Below are 20,727 nucleotides of genomic sequence, written 5' to 3' on the forward strand. Positions count from 1 at the left end.
AATACCCATAAAACCTAGCGGTCAAACAAGGAAGTGGTTCCAATCATTTTCCCACCATTCATTTTTCCCATAGGGGAGTTTAGAAACACTTCAAATAAGGGCTGTGTTTTGTGTAAACTTTCCCTGAACATCTCTGTAGGACATGGTGACTTTTATCAATATATTCAGCTGTATTTACCCCCCCCCCCCCCCCCCCCCCCAAAAAAAAATGAACCACTAATTAGCTGCTAATGTGGCTATCATAAGGAACTACAAATGCCATGATCTGGATGAGACTGCCAAGTCGAGGCAAAGGTAAGGATCTCTGGATTTACTGTCTAATGTTAGCTAAATTTAGTAATTAATGAATGGGCTACATTTCTTTAAAATTAGAATTCTGTGAACTGTCTTGTGCAAGTTTTAAATTGACACAATGCCTGTTAGTAAAGGTGTCAGCCAGAGATTACGTGCAGGAGCTTGCAGGGATTCGTAGTCTTGCATGATGTCTACTTTGATGCTAATTTGCATTTTGATCTTGAGAGTAAATAGACTAATATATTGATAAAAGTCACCTTGTCCTAGAGAGATGAACATGGTTATCAAAATGTCCCGCCATGGTACTGTATGCCTACACCAAACACAGCCCTTATTTTAAGTGCTTTGAAAATTCCCTATGCGAAAAACGATTGGAACCATTTCCCTGTTTGACCACTAGGTTTTATGGGTATTATGACACCTCCACTGTAGGGCTCTATTGGCTGCACGGAGTCGCATTAAGAGAAATCCCATGCAGCCTTGTTTACAAGTTTGAACATTGGAATGTGATATGTAATCTACACCTCAATTAGGCTGAGAGAAATTCTAATTTAGTTGAATGATTTTCAATTATTTCTATAAAGCCTACACTTTCTCGTTCTGAACTTCTAACATGAGTGGGACGGGTGTGGCTTCATGACAATGCTCCAACCCAGTTACACCTCCGACACCATCAGCTATGCCGGTTTCGGCTATCGCCGGTGAGCACTTGATCTGATTGAATCTAGACCAAGGTTAACATGGTGGCAAACATGGAGTCCACTGTAACAGGATGCTCTGGGTAGAAGTTGCTCTTAAGCAGATCTAGGATCAGCCTTCCAATCCCAAAGTTTGACCGTAATCCCCCCCAAATCTCAGTCAGTGTATAGGTTCAACTTCATCCTACTCCACAGTACTGTAGGTCTCCATCCTGCTCCACAGTCCTGTAGGTCTCCATCCTGCTCCACAGTCCTGTAAGTCTCTATCCTGCTCCACAGTCCTGTAAGTCTCTATCCTGCTCCACAGTACTGTCGGTCTCCATCCTGCTCCACAGTCCTGTAAGTCTCTATCCTGCTTCACCGCCCTGTAGGTCTCCATCCTGCTCCACAGTCCTGTAGGTCTCCATCCTGCTCCACAGTCCTGTAGGTCTCCATCCTGCTCCACAGTCCTGTAGGTCTTCATCCTGCTCCACAGTCCTGTAGGTCTCCATCCTGCTCCACAGTACTGTAGGTCTCCATCCTGCTCCACAGTCCTGTAGGTCTCTATCCTGCTCCACAGTCCTGTAGGTCCTCATCCTGCTCCACAGTACTGTAGGTCTCCATCCTGCTCCACAGTCCTGTAGGTCTCCATCCTGCTCCACAGTCCTGTAGGTCGCCATCCTGCTCCACAGTCCTGTAGGTCTCCATCCTGCTCCACAGTACTGTAGGTCTCCATCCTGCTCCACAGTCCTGTAGGTCTTCATCCTGCTCCACAGTACTGTAGGTCTCCATCCTGCTCCACAGTACTGTAGGTCGCCATCCTACGCCACAGTACTGTAGGTCTCCATCCTGCTCCACAGTACTGTAGGTCGCCATCCTACGCCACAGTACTGTAGGTCTCCATCCTGCTCCACAATACTGTAGGTCGCCATCCTACGCCACAGTACTGTAGGTCTCCATCCTGCTCCACAGTCCTGTAGGTCTCCATCCTGCTCCACAGTCCTGTAGGTCTCCATCCTGCTCCACAGTCCTGTAGGTCCTCATCCTGCTCCACAGTACTGTAGGTCTCCATCCTGCTCCACAGTCCTGTAGGTCGCCATCCTGCTCCACAGTCCTGTAGGTCTCCATCCTGCTCCACAGTCCTGTAGGTCTCCATCCTGCTCCACAGTACTGTAGGTCGCCGTCTTCGTGCACATCCACGATAAGTAAGCTTCCTACAGCAGATAAGTTTGTCAACTGTGACTGTTTCACTTGAATCTTATAATTACTTCTATCTACGACAGAAAATGTCCCCAATTTAAAATGACAGAAATTCAACCGAACCCTTCAACAAAATCAACACGACGATCAAAACCCTTTCACTATATTTCAGAGTATGGTAAATACAGGAGAAATCTATTTCAGAGCAGGAGGGGCATCTCTCTCATTTGTATTTTAACTCCACCCACTCGGGCCCAATAGACAATGAGGAATGTGTCTGAGCCAGAGGGTACAAACACTGTCTTAAATGGCTGATGTCACAAATACCTTACAGCTTTTCTTTTTTGTTACACTAGTTTTTATTGTAACTTTGAATTGTTTTTTTCCCAATAATTTTTGAAAATCTGCAACAATTATTATGCCTTTTATACTCTACAGGAAAAAGTCTTAAGATAAAATAAATAAAACAAAACAGCAGACAGACTTTTAAATGAATTAGATGTCATATTCACATGGAAGACAACATATACAATATTAAACGTGTTTTTACATAAATACTGCCTCCTATAGAACAAGGCCAACCATTCGCTACCTTGTTTTGGACAATTACAAACTAGCTTGTTTGAGCACGTGAAATAAACAAATGAAAACAGCTATGGAACCAATCAAATGCCATCCTGCCTGTTCCACTGGAAGCTTCCAGAAAACACAGATTTACTATTTAACATATAAAAATACTATACCAAAATGAAATACAAATATATATATATATTAGAATCTGTTCGGCATTACTGTATAAAGAGAGGGCTAAAGGAGTTAGGTTACATCAGAAAACAAAATATAATGCAAAACAAATCATTGAAATTAGACATAACAAAACAAACAAAAAATTATATTCTGCACCTTTGTTCTGTAATAATATACATCATGATAATAAAAAGCTCTACATATCCATTTGCAAACTTCTCCTCACATGCAACAGTTTGCACACGTTTAATACTGAAGGCATTGAGGGGCCTAATCATCCTCCTGCTCAAAGGGGGGAGGGCTTATGCAAATCATCATCCTGCTCAAAGGAGGGAGGGCTTATGCAAATCATCCTGAGGCAATGCATGTTGGGATATGGGTCTCCAACAGGCACTGCCTGCTCCAGATGGGGTTATAACTTATAGCCTACAGTAGGGAATTGGAGAGTCTACCTGCATCACAATGTGTATTGATTCTAATGAAATGACCTTTCTGCTCAGACAGAAAATGTGTGTTTGTGTGTGTGTGTTTCCTTCTGCTCAGACAAGGCCATTCTCTACTGTGTGGGTGCATGTATGTGTGTGCACTGTGAAGGGCACTGATTCTCCGTGCTGGTATTCAGTACAGTAGTGTTATAAATAAGGAAAATAATGGACATATCTTGTTCTAAAGACTCCAGGAGTCTAATAAACTTTGGACTAGACCAGCTATAGCCCGCCCTAGCTCTGCTCAGCCCAGCACAGCTCAACTGCAATCCGGCCCAGCCCAGCCCAGCCCAGCTAAGCCTGACCTTATTTGGCTCAACTCAGCCCAGGCAAGCTTATACCAGCCCTGCCCAGCTTCTGCTCAGCTCCAGCGCAGCTCCAGCCCAGCTCCAGCCCTTGCCTAACCAAACTCAACTACAGCCCAACCACAGTCTCCTCCCTCTCTTTCAATATCTCTGTACCTCTTCCCTCCTGCCACCCTGACCAGGCCAGACGCTACATTACACACACTGCCATCAAGAAGAAAAGATGAGAGATGGTGCTTAGGCTATCTGGAACCTAATGGATGGATGGCCAAGAGGCTGAAGGTTTAGACCATGTGTGTATGAGGGGTTGGTTGAGTCCTTGCTCTGAATGCAACTCCTTTGACATCTTTAGAACCCTTCGAAACAATGTTGCAGATACAATGGTTTGGTTGTTGTTGTGTTTCCTCTGTGTTTCTGTACGTCACACACCCAAAGAAAGAGGAGGTAATGTCCTATTTTATAAAGATTGTTGTCCATAATACATAGAGGTTTTTATATATATTTCTTTATACTATTTCTCTTATTTCTTCTTCCTCTCCGGTTCTCTCTCTCTGTGGTGCATTCGGCGGCGGCGACGATAGCAGGTTTGTGTGAAGCGTGCTACATACAGCCCACGCAGCCACACTTGATGGTCTTCTCCACTTCCTCGCTGAATGATCTTCCATCACTGCACTCAAAGGTGTATTTCCGACGTTTCATTCGCTGGCTGGCGCAGCAGGCACCCGTGTCGCAGGCACCGGAGCACTCTACCCAGGAGACCATGCGTGTGGTCTGGCAGATGGTGTATCCACGCTGCACCTGGTAGAAGTCCCTCACAGGCTCCCCTCGACACACTGACTCTGTAGGGGAGGAAAGGGAGACATTCTGACTCTGTAGGGGAGGAAAGATGGAGACTCTGACTCTGTAGGGGAGGAAAGATAGAGACACTAACTCTGTAGGGGAGGAAAGATAGAGACACTGACTCGGTAGGGGAGGAAAGATAGAGACACTCTGACTCTGTAGGGGAGGAAAGATAGAGACACTGACTCGGTAGGGGAGGAAAGATAGAGACACTCTGACTCTGTAGGGGAGGAAAGATAGAGACACTGACTCGGTAGGGGAGGAAAGATAGAGACACTCTGACTCGGTAGGGGAGGAAAGATAGAGACACTGACTCTATAGGGGAGGAAAGATAGAGACACTGACTCTGTAGGGGAGGAAAGATAGAGACACTGACTCTGTAGGGGAGGAAAGATAGAGACACTGACTCTGTAGGGGAGGAAAGATAGAGACTCTGACTTGGTAGGGGAGGAAAGATAGAGACACTCTGACTCTGTAGGGGAGGAAAGATAGAGACACTGACTCGGTAGGGGAGGAAAGATAGAGACACTCTGACTCGGTAGGGGAGGAAAGATAGAGACTCTGACTCTGTAGGGGAGGAAAGATAGAGACACTGACTCGGTAGGGGAGGAAAGATGGAGACACTGACTCTGTAGGGGAGGAAAGATAGAGACTCTGACTCTGTAGGGGAGGAAAGATAGAGACACTGACTCGGTAGGGGAGGAAAGATAGAGACACTGACTCTGTAGGGGAGGAAAGATAGAGACACTGACTCTGTAGGGGAGGAAAGATAGAGACACTGACTCTGTAGGGGAGGAAAGATAGAGACTCTGACTCGGTAGGGGAGGAAAGATAGAGACACTGACTCTGTAGGGGAGGAAAGATAGAGACACTGACTCGGTAGGGGAGGAAAGATAGAGACACTCTGACTCTGTAGGGGAGGAAAGATAGAGACACTGACTCTATAGGGGAGGAAAGATAGAGACACTCTGACTCTGTAGGGGAGGAAAGATAGAGACACTGACTCTGTAGGGGAGGAAAGATAGAGACACTGACTCTGTAGGGGAGGAAAGATAGAGACACTGACTCTGTAGGGGAGGAAAGATAGAGACACTGACTCGGTAGGGGAGGAAAGATGGAGACACTGACTCTGTAGGGGAGGAAAGATAGAGACTCTGACTCTGTAGGGGAGGAAAGATAGAGACACTGACTCGGTAGGGGAGGAAAGATAGAGACACTGACTCTGTAGGGGAGGAAAGATAGAGACACTGACTCTGTAGGGGAGGAAAGATAGAGACACTGACTCTGTAGGGGAGGAAAGATAGAGACTCTGACTCGGTAGGGGAGGAAAGATAGAGACACTGACTCTGTAGGGGAGGAAAGATAGAGACACTGACTCGGTAGGGGAGGAAAGATAGAGACACTCTGACTCTGTAGGGGAGGAAAGATAGAGACACTGACTCTATAGGGGAGGAAAGATAGAGACACTCTGACTCTGTAGGGGAGGAAAGATAGAGACACTGACTCTGTAGGGGAGGAAAGATAGAGACACTGACTCTGTAGGGGAGGAAAGATAGAGACACTGACTCTGTAGGGGAGGAAAGATAGAGACACTGACTCGGTAGGGGAGGAAAGATAGAGACTCTGACTCGGTAGGGGAGGAAAGATAGAGACTCTGACTCGGTAGGGGAGGAAAGATAGAGACACTCTGACTCGGTAGGGGAGGAAAGATGGAGACTCTGACTCGGTAGGGGAGGAAAGATAGAGACACTGACTCTGTAGGGGAGGAAAGATAGAGACTCTGACTCGGTAGGGGAGGAAAGATAGAGACACTGACTCTGTAGGGGAGGAAAGATGGAGACACTGACTCTGTAGGGGAGGAAAGATAGAGACACTGACTCGTTAGGGGAGGAAAGATAGAGACACTGACTCTGTAGGGGAGGAAAGATAGAGACTCTGACTCTGTAGGGGAGGGAAGATAGAGACACTGACTCGGTAGGGGAGGAAAGATGGAGACACTGACTCTGTAGGGGAGGAAAGATAGAGACTCTGACTCTGTAGGGGAGGAAAGATAGAGACACTGACTCGGTAGGGGAGGAAAGACAGAGACAATGACTCTGTAGGGGAGGAAAGATAGAGACACTGACTCTGTAGGGGAGGAGCCCACATTAAGATACATTTCAAGAAAGTTTAATTAGCACAACATTTTAAATGTTTCTGACACAAAATCACTCAGCCTTCTTGGGAACTTTTAGTTGGTTTGGGCTGGATTAGCTCTTGGTCTGTTTGTATCAAAGACAAGCGACAACAGAGACAAGATGAGTAAACTAGGATGACAGACAGTCCACAACGAGAAAGATAAGCTCACTCTCTCTCCCATCTGCATCACAGAGTTCTCTGTGTTTCCACAGTAGTAATAAGTGTGTATGTGTGTGTCCTCCTACCTGCGTCACACAGCTCTCCGCTGTATCCACAGTAGTAATAAGTGTGTGTATCTCCTACCTGCGTCACACAGCTCTCCGCTGTATCCACAGTAGTAATAAGTGTGTGTATCTCCTACCTGCGTCACACAGCTCTCCGCTGTATCCACAGTAGTAATAAGTGTGTGTATCTCCTACCTGCGTCACACAGCTCTCCGCTGTATCCGGCCTCACAGTGACAGTAGGCGTCTCTTGAATCAGACATCTGGCAGCGTCCATGTTTACAGTTGTGGCTGCGGCAGGGGTTAAGCAGCTCCCCCTGCTGGTTACACAGGGCACCACGGTAACCCTCCACACACTCACAGCGGTACGACTGCAGGTCAAGGGGAATACACTTCCCATGCACACACCTAGGAAGAGGGAATATAAATTAATCAATCAATATTCACTACATGACCAAAATTATGTGGACACCTGCTGGTCGAACAAAATCATGGGTGTCAATATTGAGTTGGTCCCCCTTTGCAGCTATAACAGCCTCCACTCTTCTGGGAAGGTTTTCCACTAGATGTTGTAACATTGCTGAGGGGACTTGCTTCCATTCAGAGCATTAGTGAGTTCAGGCACTGATGCTGGGCGATTAGGCCTGGCTTGCAGCTGGTTGAGAGAATGCCAAGAGTGTGCAAGCTGTCATCAAGGCAAAGGATGGCTACCAAAATATATTTTGATTTGTTTAACTCTTTTTTTGGTTACTACATAATTCCATATGTGTTATTTCATAGTTTTGATGTCTTCACTATTATTCTACAATGTATAAAATAGTGAAAATAAAGAAAAATCCTTGAATGTGTAGATGTGGCTCAGTTGGTAGAGCGTGGTGTTTGCAACGCCAGCATGGTGTGTGCAACGCCGGGGTTGTGGGTTCGATTCCCACGGGGGTCCAGTACAAAAAATCAAAAAATGTATGAAATGTATGCACTCACTACTGTAAGTCGCTCTGGATAAGAGTGTCTGCTAAATGACTAAAATGTAAATGTAATGTGTCCAACCTTTTGAGTGGTACTGCATGTAATGATTTGTCTCAAACTGTTCATATGAATTGCTGTTTGAGACTTGGTGAAAACCAAGTGAAATGTAGTGCATTATCATCATAACCCCAGTGGTCTGTTCCTACTTGCTGCCCTGGCATGGGTTGGCGGCAGGCTGGTCACAGTGTGGTCCGCTCCAGCCTGGCTGGCAGTGGCAGACTGGTCCCTGTGCCCCGTCTGGCTGGCAGATACCATGCAGGCAGTAGATCTTCCTACAGGGCTCACAGCCTGGCACCACGCCCGGCTTCATCTGGGTCTTAGTGAAGTCCTGCAGCTCGTTGTTGATATACAGGTTCTGGATGCAGCCGTGGAAACTGGAGCCATTCTGGATCTGCCACAGACGGAAGGCTGCGGAGTGGACGTCCACAGGCATACCTGAGAGACAGAGGGGATGGAGATAGAGGAGGAAGAAGGGATATGTTGGTTAGAGTTGTATGGGAGTGGTGAGCAGGGGAAGCAGAGAAACAGCTAACACAGAACTGATATGGAGGTAATGAAGGAAGAGCCATGTGCAAGTGAATATACTGCAGCCATCTGATAGAAGTGTGACAAGTTAGGAGAACTAAGGGCCGAATCTTCCAACACTTTCACTAACGTCAACATCTGATTTATAGGACATGTTGGTGCAGAATGAATAAATATGCTACTGAGCCAGTAGGGAGGGAAAGTATGGAGCCGGGTCCAATCTTTTTAATGAAAATTTGATCAAAGAATTCAATAAAATAATTAACATTTGACTTTTTTTTATTCAACAGTCTCTCTGATATAATACAGTGATTTGACACTAATTTAATTCCGAAACAGCATCTTTGAAACAGGACAGTGAAAAGGAGAAGGGGTATTGGGTGATGTGTAGCATACTCTTTCATACAGTGTCCAACAGTCACAAATATACGTAACAGTGCAGTACACCACAGTAGAGTACAATACACCACAGTACAGTACAATACACCACAGTACAGTACATCGCAGCACCAAAACATAATATCACAAACTCTGGACACACAGCCATGTCTGATATCAGATCAGTTCTATTTCAACACTCAACGCTTTAATATCAAGAATGGCTTGTTGGGTTACAGAGCATTACTCACAAGTTCGGGGCGGCAGGTAGCCTAGTGTTTAGAGCATTGGGCCAGTAACCGAAAGGTTGCTAGATCGAATACCTGAGCTGGCAAGGTAAAAATCTGTATTTCTGCCCACTGTTCCTAGGCCGTTATTGTAATTAAGAATGTGTTTCTTATCTGACTTGCCTAGTTAAATAAAATATATATATTTTAAAAAGTTTAAAAAATAAATAAGGAAATCATAAGCCATGCCAATATACCACCTCACATATCCAGAGTGAAGACTGTGTCTGGTAGGACAGAGATAGAGATCTATAGCAATGTGTTTAATAAGGATGAATGAAAACTGGAAATAGTAGGAATCACAGAAATAGAAGACTATACAGTATGTATTATATGGTAGGAATACTGTATGTATTCTGAACACTGGGCTTTGAGAGGTGACGCTCATAGGGCCAAGGGTGTAATGATGTGCTCTATATTAGACACCAGTTTTGCAGTGTTGCTGAGTGTTTGTATATGTGTGTATGGGGTTTATATTGTAGGCAGGAGTATGTAGCTTTATCAGTGTGTTTTCTTTTAAATGTGTGTGTGTTTGTATGCTGGACGTGCTCTAACAAACACAGTGGTTATGGGGGATGGACTGGGTGAATTGAGGTTTGGAGTTGGGTAGGTTGCAGGATTGGGTCAGGGTGGGCTCGCTTGCGGTAGTTGGGGTTTTGGGATGGGGGTTGGGGTGGGGGTGGGGTTGGGTTGCAGTGGGGGGTGACATTGACAGTAGTGTAGTAGTTGTAGTGCCTGCAGCAGAGGAGGAGGAAGTGGGTGTGTTCTGGAGAGGGCCCCTACCCCCCACGTATAGCGGAGCCTCCCCATTGAGGGGCCGGACCCCCCTCAGGCTATCCATGGTGGTGGGGAGACCCCCGTCGATGGACAGGTTCACCATCTGGTCAAAGGTCACCAGCTCCACCGTGTGGAACTGACCGTCGTTGATTGTCTCAGTACTGCAGACAGAGAGGGAGGGAGGGAGAAATAACCAGGAGAGAGTGTAAGAAAGAGACAGACAATGTTGCTGTTGTGCTTATGTGTTTGTTTGTTTGTCTGTGTATGTGTGTGTGTGTGTAGTCTGTGTGATTACGTGTGTGTGTGTGTGTGTGTGTGTGTGTGGTGTGTGTGTGTTTGCACATGTGTGTGTTTACCTGTAGATAGCATGTCCAGGCTGGCTACCAGGGTCGTAGCTGACCTTAACGTGACCTTGATACATCTCTACAGCGATGTGATCATTGTCTCCATTATACAGCAGGATACCGTTCTCCTCCGCTGTCGACACCTGGGGGGACATATCACAATAGAATGAAAGGTATGCACATTTCCCTTTGACATCACTGTCACAATACAAAAATCCAAGTTACTGTACATGCATGATCTCAAGCACATGCCTGTTGAATTGTTCATTCAGTACCTGCAGTGTATAAGCTGTGTGTGTGTGTGTTACAGTACCTGTAGTGAGATGTTAGATACCTGCAGTGTGATGTTAGCCTGGGGCCAGTTCTTGAGGTCAGAGAGCAGCAGGTAGGAGTCTCTGTCTACAAAGTTAACGCTGACCAGCTTCTCACAACGAGGCCCTCCGAACCCAGGGAGACACTGGCACAGTGCCCGGCCTGCCCGCTCCACACACGGGGCACCGTTCTGGCAGTCTGCCAGGTCACACAGAGAACGCGGGGAGGGGGGCTCCTCACACAACTGACCACTACGGGAGGATGAGGGAGGGGAGGTTGAGAGACAGAGAGAGACAGAGAGAGAGAGCGAGACAGAGGAGAGACAGAGAGAGAGAGAGAGAGAGAGAGCGAGACAGAGGAGAGACAGAGAGAGAGAGAGAGAGAGACAGAGGAGAGACAGACAGAGAGAGAGAGAGCGATAAGGGTGAGTAAGTCAAAATGATAGATTCAGAGACTTTAGAATCTTCACTGCTGAAGAAGAAGAAGTAGCACAGATGGCTTGATATTGTTCTAAGTTGTGTGTGAGTTATATGGTTTGTGTGTGAGTTCTATGGTTTGTGTGTGAGTTCTATGGTTTGTGTGTGAGTTCTATGGTTTGTGTGTGTGTTCTAAGGTTTGTGTGTGAGTTCTAAGGTTTGTGTGTGAGTTCTAAGGTGTGTGTGTGTGAGTTCTAAGGTTTGTGTGTGTGTTCTAAGGTTTGTGTGTGTGTTCTAAGGTTTGTGTGTGAGTTCTAAGGTTTGTGTGTGAGTTGTAAGGTTTGTGTGTGAGTTGTAAGGTTTGTGTGTGTGTTGTAAGGTTTGTGTGCGAGTTGTAAGGTTTGTGTGTGAGTTGTAAGGTTTGTGTGTGAGTTGTAAGGTTTGTGTGCGAGTTGTAAGGTTTGTGTGCGAGTTGTAAGGTTTGTGTGCGAGTTGTAAGGTTTCTGTGTGAGTTCTAAGGTTTGTGTGTGTGTTGTAAGGTTTGTGTGTGTGTTGTAAGGTTTGTGTGTGAGTTGTAAGGTTTGTGTGTGTGTTGTAAGGTTTGTGTGTGAGTTGTAAGGTTTGTGTGTGTGTTGTAAGGTTTGTGTGTGTGTTGTAAGGTTTGTGTGTGAGTTGTAAGGTTTGTGTGTGTGTTGTAAGGTTTGTGTGTGAGTTGTAAGGTTTGTGTGTGTGTTGTAAGGTTTGTGTGTGTGTTGTAAGGTTTGTGTGTGAGTTGTAAGGTTTGTGTGTGTGTTGTAAGGTGTGTGTGCGTGTGCCTCACCTGTATCCGTCGAGGCAGGAGCAGGAGTATCCGTTGAGTTGGTCGACACACTGAGCTCTGTTCTGACAGCGATTCTCCTCACAGTCATCGTAGTCCACACTGCAGTCATCACCGACGTAGCCCGGAGAACACACACACCTGCAACACACACAAACGTGTGTGAGCTTGAGCCAGGGCATTAGGTATGGGTGACAAGGCAAGTCTTTAAGTCCCCCACAGGTTGATATGGTGTACTCACTGGGGCCCAGTAGAGGTGATGAGACAGGTAGACTGGTGTTGACAAGGACTGACACCTGGAGCACACACATCCTCCATCTCCTCACACACCTCCCCTGGAGAGGGAGGGAGAGAGGGAGAGATTACATTGATGGATGAAAAATTGAATCCGAATAGGTCAACTCAACAGCGATAGAGAGAAGGCTAGTCTATAATGTAATGTGTGTTACCTGTGTAGTACAGTGGACAGAGGCAGGTATAGTGGTTGATTCCATCTATACAGGCAGCTCCGTTTCCACAGTCATTATCTTCACAGTCATCTATGTTGGTCAGGCAGGTAGGACCGTCAAAGCCAAGGGGACAGGCACAGCTGTATGCTGCCTCCTCCTCCTCATCGAGTTGGCAGGTGCCCCCGTTGACACAGGGGTTACTGACACACGCGTTCAGAGACGTCTCACAGTTTCTACCCTGCAGACACAAAGAAAAGTTCAGTGGTCACCAGTCGACCCTGTTCCTGGAGAGCTACAGTGTCTGTGAACAAATTGATTACACTCATTAACTCATGACTGAATTTCAAATGAATGCATTTTCATTAATGGAATCAGGTGAGCTAAAGGTGGGCTGGAAGAAAAGCCTGCACAAGCTGAACAACAGGCTTTATAATGTCAGAAGTGGAGAGGTCTTGTCACAAACTCAACAGCCACAAAGACTAGTAAGGACTCGATTCAATCTATATCGCCGAAGTTCAGAGCTATAGTGCACTTGACATTTAAAGGCAATTTACGATTGAGCCGACATATGCAGCGTTTACCGTGAATGCAGTCTCCCCGCGAACGCGGGAACATTGCCTTTAAATTTCGATCACTTCACCAATACGGATTGAATCAAAACCTAATTTTAGCCTAAGTATGTGTTAGAGCTGGACTGGACCAAAAGCATGCACGACATGGCAAGAAGAACACTGCAGGTAAATGGTTAATGTGAGATCTCACCTTGAATTCAGGAGGACAGCTACACCTGTAGATCTCTACCAGATCACTGTGACAGATCCCTTGGTTGACACACGGACTGGACAGGCACGGGTTACACTTGGCCAGGACGATGCTGTCCACCTCACCTAACACACATTCGATCATTTTAGATGACGCCTATCTTTCTTGTTCATTTGGTTTTTAACTATTGGTATTTTATTAGGATCCCAATCAGCTGTTGCGATAGCAGCAGTTACTCTTCCTGGGGTCCACACAAAACATGAAACATGACTTAATACAGAACGTTAATAGACAAGAACAGCTCAAGGACAGAACTACATCAATGTAAAATGGCACACATATCCTACATATCAGTACATACAAACAATATCTAGGTCAAATAGGGGAGAGGTGTTGATTTATCTGTTTTTTTAAACCAGGTTTGCTGTTCACTTGAGCAATATGAGATGGAACGGAGTTCCATGCAATCATGGCTCTATATAATACTGTATGCTTTCTTGAATTTGTTCTGGATTTGGGGATTTTACTTTTAGCCAAGAGAGACTGGCCTGCATAGTATTGATGTTAGTCCTCTGATTACAGTGAAGAGCAAGACGTGGGGCTCTGTTCTGGGCCAGCTGAAGTTCTTCTATGTCCTTCCTAGCAGCACCTGACTATCTGACTGGGCAACAATCAAGATAAGATAAAACTACAGCCTGCACGACTTGATTTGTAGAGTGTGGTGTCATAAAAACAGAGCATCTCTGTATCACGGCCAGATCTCTCCCCATCTTCACAGCCATTGAATAAATATGTTTTGACCATGACAGTTTACAATCCAAGGTAACACCAAGTAATTTAGTCTCCTCAACTTGCTCAACAGACATATTATTCATTATCAGATTAAGCTGAAGTCTAGAATTTAGGGAATGATTTTTACTAAATACAATTCTTAGTTTCTGAGATGTTCAGGGCTATGTTCGTTTTATTACTAGCCACCCATTCTAAAACTGACTGCAACTCTGTTTAGGGTTGCAGTGATTTTTACTAGCTGTGGTTGCTGACACGTATAGGTTTGAATCATCAGCATACATATACACACAGGCTTTGTTTAATACCAGTGGCAGGTCATTGGTAAAAATAGAAAAGAGTAGAGGGCCAAGAGAGCTGCCCTGCAGTACACCACACTTTACATATACAGTGCCTCCAGAAAGTATTCATACCCCTTGACTTATTCCACATATACAGCATGAATTCAACATGGATTGCATTTTTTAAATTCTCACACATCTACACACAATACCACATAATGACAAAGTGAAAACATGTTTTTAGAAATTTGTGCAAATGTATTGAAATTGAAATACAGAAAAATCTAATTTACATAACTATTCACAGCCCTTTGCTATGACACTCTCTGAGATAGAATTGTGATGAGGCATATATCTGGGGAAGGGTATAAAACATGCTCTAGAGTGTTGAAAGTTTCCAAGAGCACAGTGGTCTCCATCATTGGGAAATTGAAAAAACAGGCACAGTTCAACACCCATCTAACACCATCCCTATCGTGAAGCATGATGGTGGCAGCATCATGCTATGTGGATGCTTTTCAGCGGCAAGGACTGGGAGACTGGTAAGGATAGAGGGAACAATGAATGGAGCCAAATACAGGCACATCCTTGATGAGATCCTGCTTCAGAGTGCAAACGATCGTAGATTGGGGTGAAGATTTGCGCTCTAACAGGACAATGACTCCCCAGTATACAACCAAAGCAACGCTGGTAGGGCTTCAGAACAAGAATGTGAAAGTCTTTGAGTGGCCCAGACTTGAATCCCATTGAAAATCTGTGGAAAGATTGCTGTTCACCCAAGGTCCCCATCTAACTTAACAGAGCTTGAGAAAATCTGCAAGGAAAAATGGGACAAAGTCCCCAAAACCAGATGCGCAAAGCTGATACAGACATACCCAAGTTGACTCAAAGCTGTAATTAAAGTATTGACTCAGGGGTGTGGATTAAACTAAATGAATTAACCCACCGTGGCACTCAAACTTCTTGGCAGGGGTGGTGAGCAGCAGCTTGCCCTCCATGCCCGTAGGTCCGGCACATCGGGCGATGCCTGGCTCCTTGTAGCCCGTCTTCACCCAGTCAGACAGCCAGAGCAGACGGCAGTCACAGTACAGGGGGTTGGCACCAATAGCTCTGAGGTGAAGGGTCAGAGGTTAAGGGTCAGGGACAGGCAGTTGTGGAAAACTGTCGTTTGTTATAAAAATATATATATTTTGTCATACATGAGTAAAAGTAAAGATACCTTAAAAGAAAATTAATCAAGTAAAAGTGAAAGTCGCCCGGGTAACATACTACTTGAATAAAGTACAAAAGTATTTGTTTTTTTACTGAACAAAAATATAAACGCAACATGCAGCAATTTCTAAGATTTTGCACTATAGAACCAGGCCCAGATAATCAGAATTAGTTTTTCCCCACAAAAGGGCTTTATTACAGAAATAAATGCTCCTCCGACATTAAATTATCTGGCAACAGCTCTGGTCGACATTCCTGCAGTCAGCATGCCAATTGCACGCTCCCTCAATGCTTGAGACATCTGTAGTATTGTGTTGTGTGACAAAACTGCACATTTTAGAGTGGCCTTTAATTGTCCCCAGCACAAGGTGCACCTGTGTAATGATCATGCTGTTTAATCAGCTTCTTGATATGCCACACCTGTCAGGTGGATGGATTATCTTGACAAAGGATAAAATGCTCACTAACAGGGATGTAAACAAATTTGTGCACAAAATTACAGACAAATAAGCTTTTTGTGCATATGGAATATTTCTGGGATCTTTTATTTCAGCTCATGAAACAAGTTAAAGTTAAAGTATAAATAATTTAAAATAGTTTTTCATTTTTTTACGGATAGCCAGGGGCACACTCCAACACTCAGACATAATTTACAAATGAAATGTGTGTTTAGTGAGTCCGCCAGATCAGAGGCAGTAGGGGATTACCAGGGATGTTCTCTTGATAAGGAATGTAGTGGAGTAAAAGTAAAAGTGAATTTTAAAGTACAGATACCCCCCCAAAACTATTTAAGTAGTACTTTAAAGTATTTTTACTTAAGTGCTTTACACCACTGGGGGACAGGTTAAGGTCAGTCAGAGGATTGGCACCAATCACCTTGAGGAATCAATCCATCAATCAATTAATCATGGCAGAAAGAAGGATGCATTTTCAGAGATGCATGATGGCTGACGTTCACTAGATGCACTTCTCTATTTGACCAGCAGGTGTCTCTCCCGTCCTTCAGATAACACAGAGCTTCACTCAACTGTTACAGTACAATACTTCCAGAAAGGGGACTAATATTTAAAATTAGGTTAAGGGAAGGGTTATTGTTAAGGTTAGGGGTTTGGTTAAGGTTAGTGTTAAGGATGGGTCAGTTACATATTTTGGCTATTCATGCTGTCAATGGGATGCTGGACAGAACATTTCCCCTAGAATTCCCTTTCTAAAAAAGGACCAGCAAGCTTTACCTCCTTGAAAAGTTAATTTGATGAAAAATATCTCTAATAAAATGACTGTTGGATAACTTATTTGACCAACTGGGGGTTTAAAAACGCTGCCCTCAATCAGAATTGTTCATTGTTCCTGCATGAATCGATGTAGGCACAGTTATGCACAATCAAACAGTCACACGCACACACACACAAACTGTTCCATTACTCAGATTAACAGGCTCATGTTTCAGGTCAGTCCAATAGCTGTCATCTGCTAACATGAAAGCCACTTGACTGTGGATCAATGATTTCCAAAGAGAAGCAACCCCCCCAACTTCTCTAGAACTCATCCCCTACTAACTTCTCTTTCTCTTTCTCTCATCCCCCACTAACTTATCTTTCTCTTTCTCTCATCCCCCACAAACTTCTCTTTCTCTTTCTCTCATCGCCCACTAACTTCTCTAGATCTCATCCCCCACTAACTTCTCTTTCTCTTTCTCTCATCCCCCACTAACTTCTCTTTCTCTTTCTCTCATCCCCCACTAACTTCTCTAGATCTTTCTCTCATCCCCCACTAACTTCTCTAGATCTTTCTCTCATCCCCCACTAACTTCTCTTTCTCTTTCTCTCATCCCCCACTAACTTCTCTTTCTCTTTCTCTCATCCCCTACTAACTTCTCTTTCTCTTTCTCTCATCCCCTACTAACTTCTCTTTCTCTTTCTCTCATCCCCCACTAACTTCTCTTTCTCTTTCTCTCATCCCCACTAACTTCTCTTTCTCTTTATCTCATCCCCTACTAACTTCTCTTTCTCTTTATCTCATCCCCCACTAACTTCTCTTTCTCTTTATCTCATCCCCCACTAACTTCTCTAGATCTTTCTCTTTACCTCATCCCTCAGTACCTTCTCTTACTCTTTATCTCATCCCCCACTAACTTCTCTAGATCTTTCTCTGTACCTCATCCCCCACTAACATATTTTACTCTCTACCTCATCCCCCAGTACCGTCTTTTATATTCATGTTCTTTACCTCCCTGTAATATCTCTCCTCTCTTCTTAAGACACACCTCTAGACCTCTCTCCTCCTTCCTCTGTATTCCCCCTTTCTTCTTCTCATCCTCCCTTATATACCCCTTACATTGCTCTCTCCTTCTCTTCACTGCACTCTCTTCTCCCATTTCCTTTTCTCTCACAACTCTCTCTCATTCTCCATCCGTCTCTCCTCCCCCTCTCTCTCCCTCCCTTGCCCTCTGTTCTCCTGAGATGGATAGGCCTATTGATTTACAGACGATGGCTTTGACATGACAGACAACCTGGACCCCACTGTGAGTAAAGCCCTACTTCAACCTCCCAAAGTCACGTACACACACACACACACACACACACACACACACACACACACACACACACACACACACACACACACACACACACACACACACACACACACACACACACACACACACACACACACACACACACACACACACACACACACACACACACACACACACACACACAAACACTCCCTTCACAGCCCACAGACCGCAAGGAATGTTAGTAAAGCTACATGGTGTGTGTTTTGGAGATGTCACATGGAGATGAGACAGTGGAGGGGTCTGTGTGTAACATTAACCACAGCTCTGTGACTGACTAGGGGAGTTCGGTGGCTGTGAAGCCCACCAAACAGCTGTACAGATGGGGCTAGTGTTAGCCACCATCCCCCTGGCACACACACTAGCAGACCAGACCACCTCTGTGTGAGTGGCTAGACTTCAGAAAGTGGGTGGTACAGTAAAGGAAGGACAACAGACAAGATGTTTATGTGAGGAATAGTTTCTTGTGTTTACTTCTTTGCGTGTGTGAAAAGTGTATTCATGTGTGGATTGGTATTACTGGTACCCAGGTGTGTCTGTTTGTGTTTATTGAGCAAGCTCCTGTGTGTGTGTTTGTGTGTGTCCGTGCGTGCGTGCGAGTGTGCGTGTGTGTACTCACAGGTGAGACAGAGAGGCCACATCACTGAAGATGCCGTCAGGAAGCTCGGAGATATCGTTGCCATGGAGAGACCTTAGAGATGACAGACAGAGTGGGAGGTGAACACAGAAACACCTCAACTAGATCGGCTCCCACCGTTCTGTTCCAATGTCCTAAATGTTGGATAAAATGTTTTATAAAGTCGATCGTTTTGATCTCACTGAAGCATATCCACTAGATCTGTTCATATGTTTCTGTAGTCAGACAATGCCGGGTCCTTATGTTGCACTTAGTTGCAGTGGCCCTGAGGTCTACAGGGGAAGAGGAGGGCATGGAGAGAGCTCCCCTCTGAATCAGCTTGCTATTGTTGTCTCTATAGTGACTGCTGCAGTTTTACTGTCTGTCTGTTAAATGTCTGTCTGTCTCTCTGCAGCAGGTCTGGGCAGGGGAAAGGTTGGCTCTATGTCTGTTATCTGGGGCTCAGGGCTGGCTGGAAGAGACAAACACAGGGCTGCAGTGGAATCCAGAGTGGCTAGTGTTAAGTTACTGAACTGAGCACTGAGCAGACTACCTAGGCTGTGATTCCCAGACAGGGTGATAGGGCTCTGTGAGCTAAAGGAGACGGTGAGTATAGAGGAGGGGGGTCTTTGAGTGTGGGAAGGGGGAGTTTGAGCTCTACTGTTTGTTGTGGGGGTGTGAGGAAGGGGGTCTTTGACTATGTGAAGGGGGAGTTTGAGCTCTACTGTTTGTTGTGGGGGTGTGAGGAAGGGGGTCTTTGAGTATGTGAAGGGGGAGTTTGAGCTCTACTGTTTGTTGTGGGGATGTGAGGAAGGGGGTCTTTGAGTATGTGAAGGGGGAGTTTGAGCTCTACTGTTTGTTGTGGGGGTGTGAGGAAGGGGGTCTTTGAGTATGTGAAGGGGGAGCTTGAGCTCTACTGTCTGTTGTGAGGGTGTGAGGGGGGGGGGTCTGTCAGAGAGCAGAGCTGCTTCCTTCCTCGTCTTTCATCGAGGTGATTGGATGATGAGCCACTGGGCTTACCGATACATACACGCTGGCACACACACACACACACACACACACACACACACACACACACACACACACACACACACACACACACACACACACACACACACACACACACACACACACACACACACACACACACACACACACACACAGGGATTTAATGGCAGTAAAATAATATGGCAGTCCTAATCTGTCAGGCCATTACCAACAGTCTCTGTGTCTTTGGCTGAACACCAGATACTTACTTCTAAACCCATTGGACCCCTGGCCCTGCTTGGCTACCGGCCAAACTAATACTATGCCTTCCTGTTCACTACTAACCCCTGGCTTTCTCTGTATCCTACAACCCTATAATGTATCCATTCTAACCTTCATATGTTACAGCCCACTACTACACCCTGCCCCCCCAACCACCCCCCTCCCCCTTAATGCATCCATTCTAACCTTCATACGTTACAGCCCCTACTGACTGGACACCCCTTAATGCATCCATTCTAACCTTCATACGTTACAGCCCCTACTGACTGGACACCCCTTAATGCATCCATTCTAACCTTCATACGTTACAGCCCATACTAATTGGACACCCCTTACCAAGGCAGGGGGTTAGGGCTAAGGGTATAGGCAGGAGAAGATTTTACAGTGGGCAGTTGGCCAGTAGCAATGTCTCAGAGAGAGAGCTAGAAGAGGGGAGGAGACAGGGAGTCAAAGAAAGCTGTTTACTGAGTCCAGATCAGCTTCTCTGGAGTCCTTATATGATTATCAACATCTTCTCTCTACTCCAACAGACACACACACACACACACACACACACACACACACACACACACACAGACAGACAGACAGACAGACAGACAGGACAGACAGACAGACAGACAGACAGGAGAATGTGCTCACAGTAGTCGAAGGGAGCGCAGTCCACCAAAGGCCAGACTGGGGATGCAGCGCAGAGAGTTATAACTCAGGATCCTGGAATGAGTAAGAAACAGGCAGAACACCTTAACATATATCTCTCCTGTTATAACACATCCTAGAATGAGTAAGAAACAGGCAGAACACCTTAACATATATCTCTCCTGGTATAACACATCCTAGAATGAGTAAGAAACAGGCAGAACACCTTAACATATATCTCTCCTGTTATAACACATCCTAGAATGAGTAAGAAACAGGCAGAACACCTTAACATATATCTCTCCTGTTA

At 45.3% G+C, this 20,727-nt stretch overlaps 1 protein-coding gene across 4 annotated transcripts in view; it reads right to left on the bottom strand.

Annotated features, from left to right (window-relative positions):
* Positions 1 to 2,506: 2,506 nt before the first annotated feature.
* The window catches only part of LOC106589770 (slit homolog 1 protein), a 220,925-nt gene continuing 202,704 nt past the window's right edge, over positions 2,507 to 20,727 (bottom strand). For 2 of the 4 annotated variants that reach the window (XM_082970551.1, XM_082970549.1), the window contains 13 exons: positions 20,421 to 20,492; positions 18,516 to 18,587; positions 15,059 to 15,222; positions 13,043 to 13,167; positions 12,281 to 12,518; positions 12,073 to 12,166; positions 11,835 to 11,972; positions 10,600 to 10,849; positions 10,299 to 10,429; positions 9,949 to 10,103; positions 8,122 to 8,410; positions 7,146 to 7,357; positions 2,507 to 4,547 (listed from right to left, as the gene is read on the bottom strand). In XM_082970551.1, coding sequence (XP_082826677.1) covers positions 4,309 to 4,547; positions 7,146 to 7,357; positions 8,122 to 8,410; positions 9,949 to 10,103; positions 10,299 to 10,429; positions 10,600 to 10,849; positions 11,835 to 11,972; positions 12,073 to 12,166; positions 12,281 to 12,518; positions 13,043 to 13,167; positions 15,059 to 15,222; positions 18,516 to 18,587; positions 20,421 to 20,492 — 2,179 coding nt within the window. In that variant the 3' untranslated portion in view covers positions 2,507 to 4,308. The remainder of the gene's footprint in view (positions 4,548 to 7,145; positions 7,358 to 8,121; positions 8,411 to 9,948; positions 10,104 to 10,298; positions 10,430 to 10,599; positions 10,850 to 11,834; positions 11,973 to 12,072; positions 12,167 to 12,280; positions 12,519 to 13,042; positions 13,168 to 15,058; positions 15,223 to 18,515; positions 18,588 to 20,420; positions 20,493 to 20,727) is intronic. The other 2 variants (XM_082970552.1, XM_082970550.1) reach the window with 1 other exon arrangement.

Source organism: Salmo salar, chromosome 28 (genome assembly GCF_965601325.2).
Source record: "Salmo salar chromosome 28, fSalSal1, whole genome shotgun sequence".
In the NCBI taxonomy this organism is placed as follows: domain Eukaryota; kingdom Metazoa; phylum Chordata; class Actinopteri; order Salmoniformes; family Salmonidae; genus Salmo; species Salmo salar.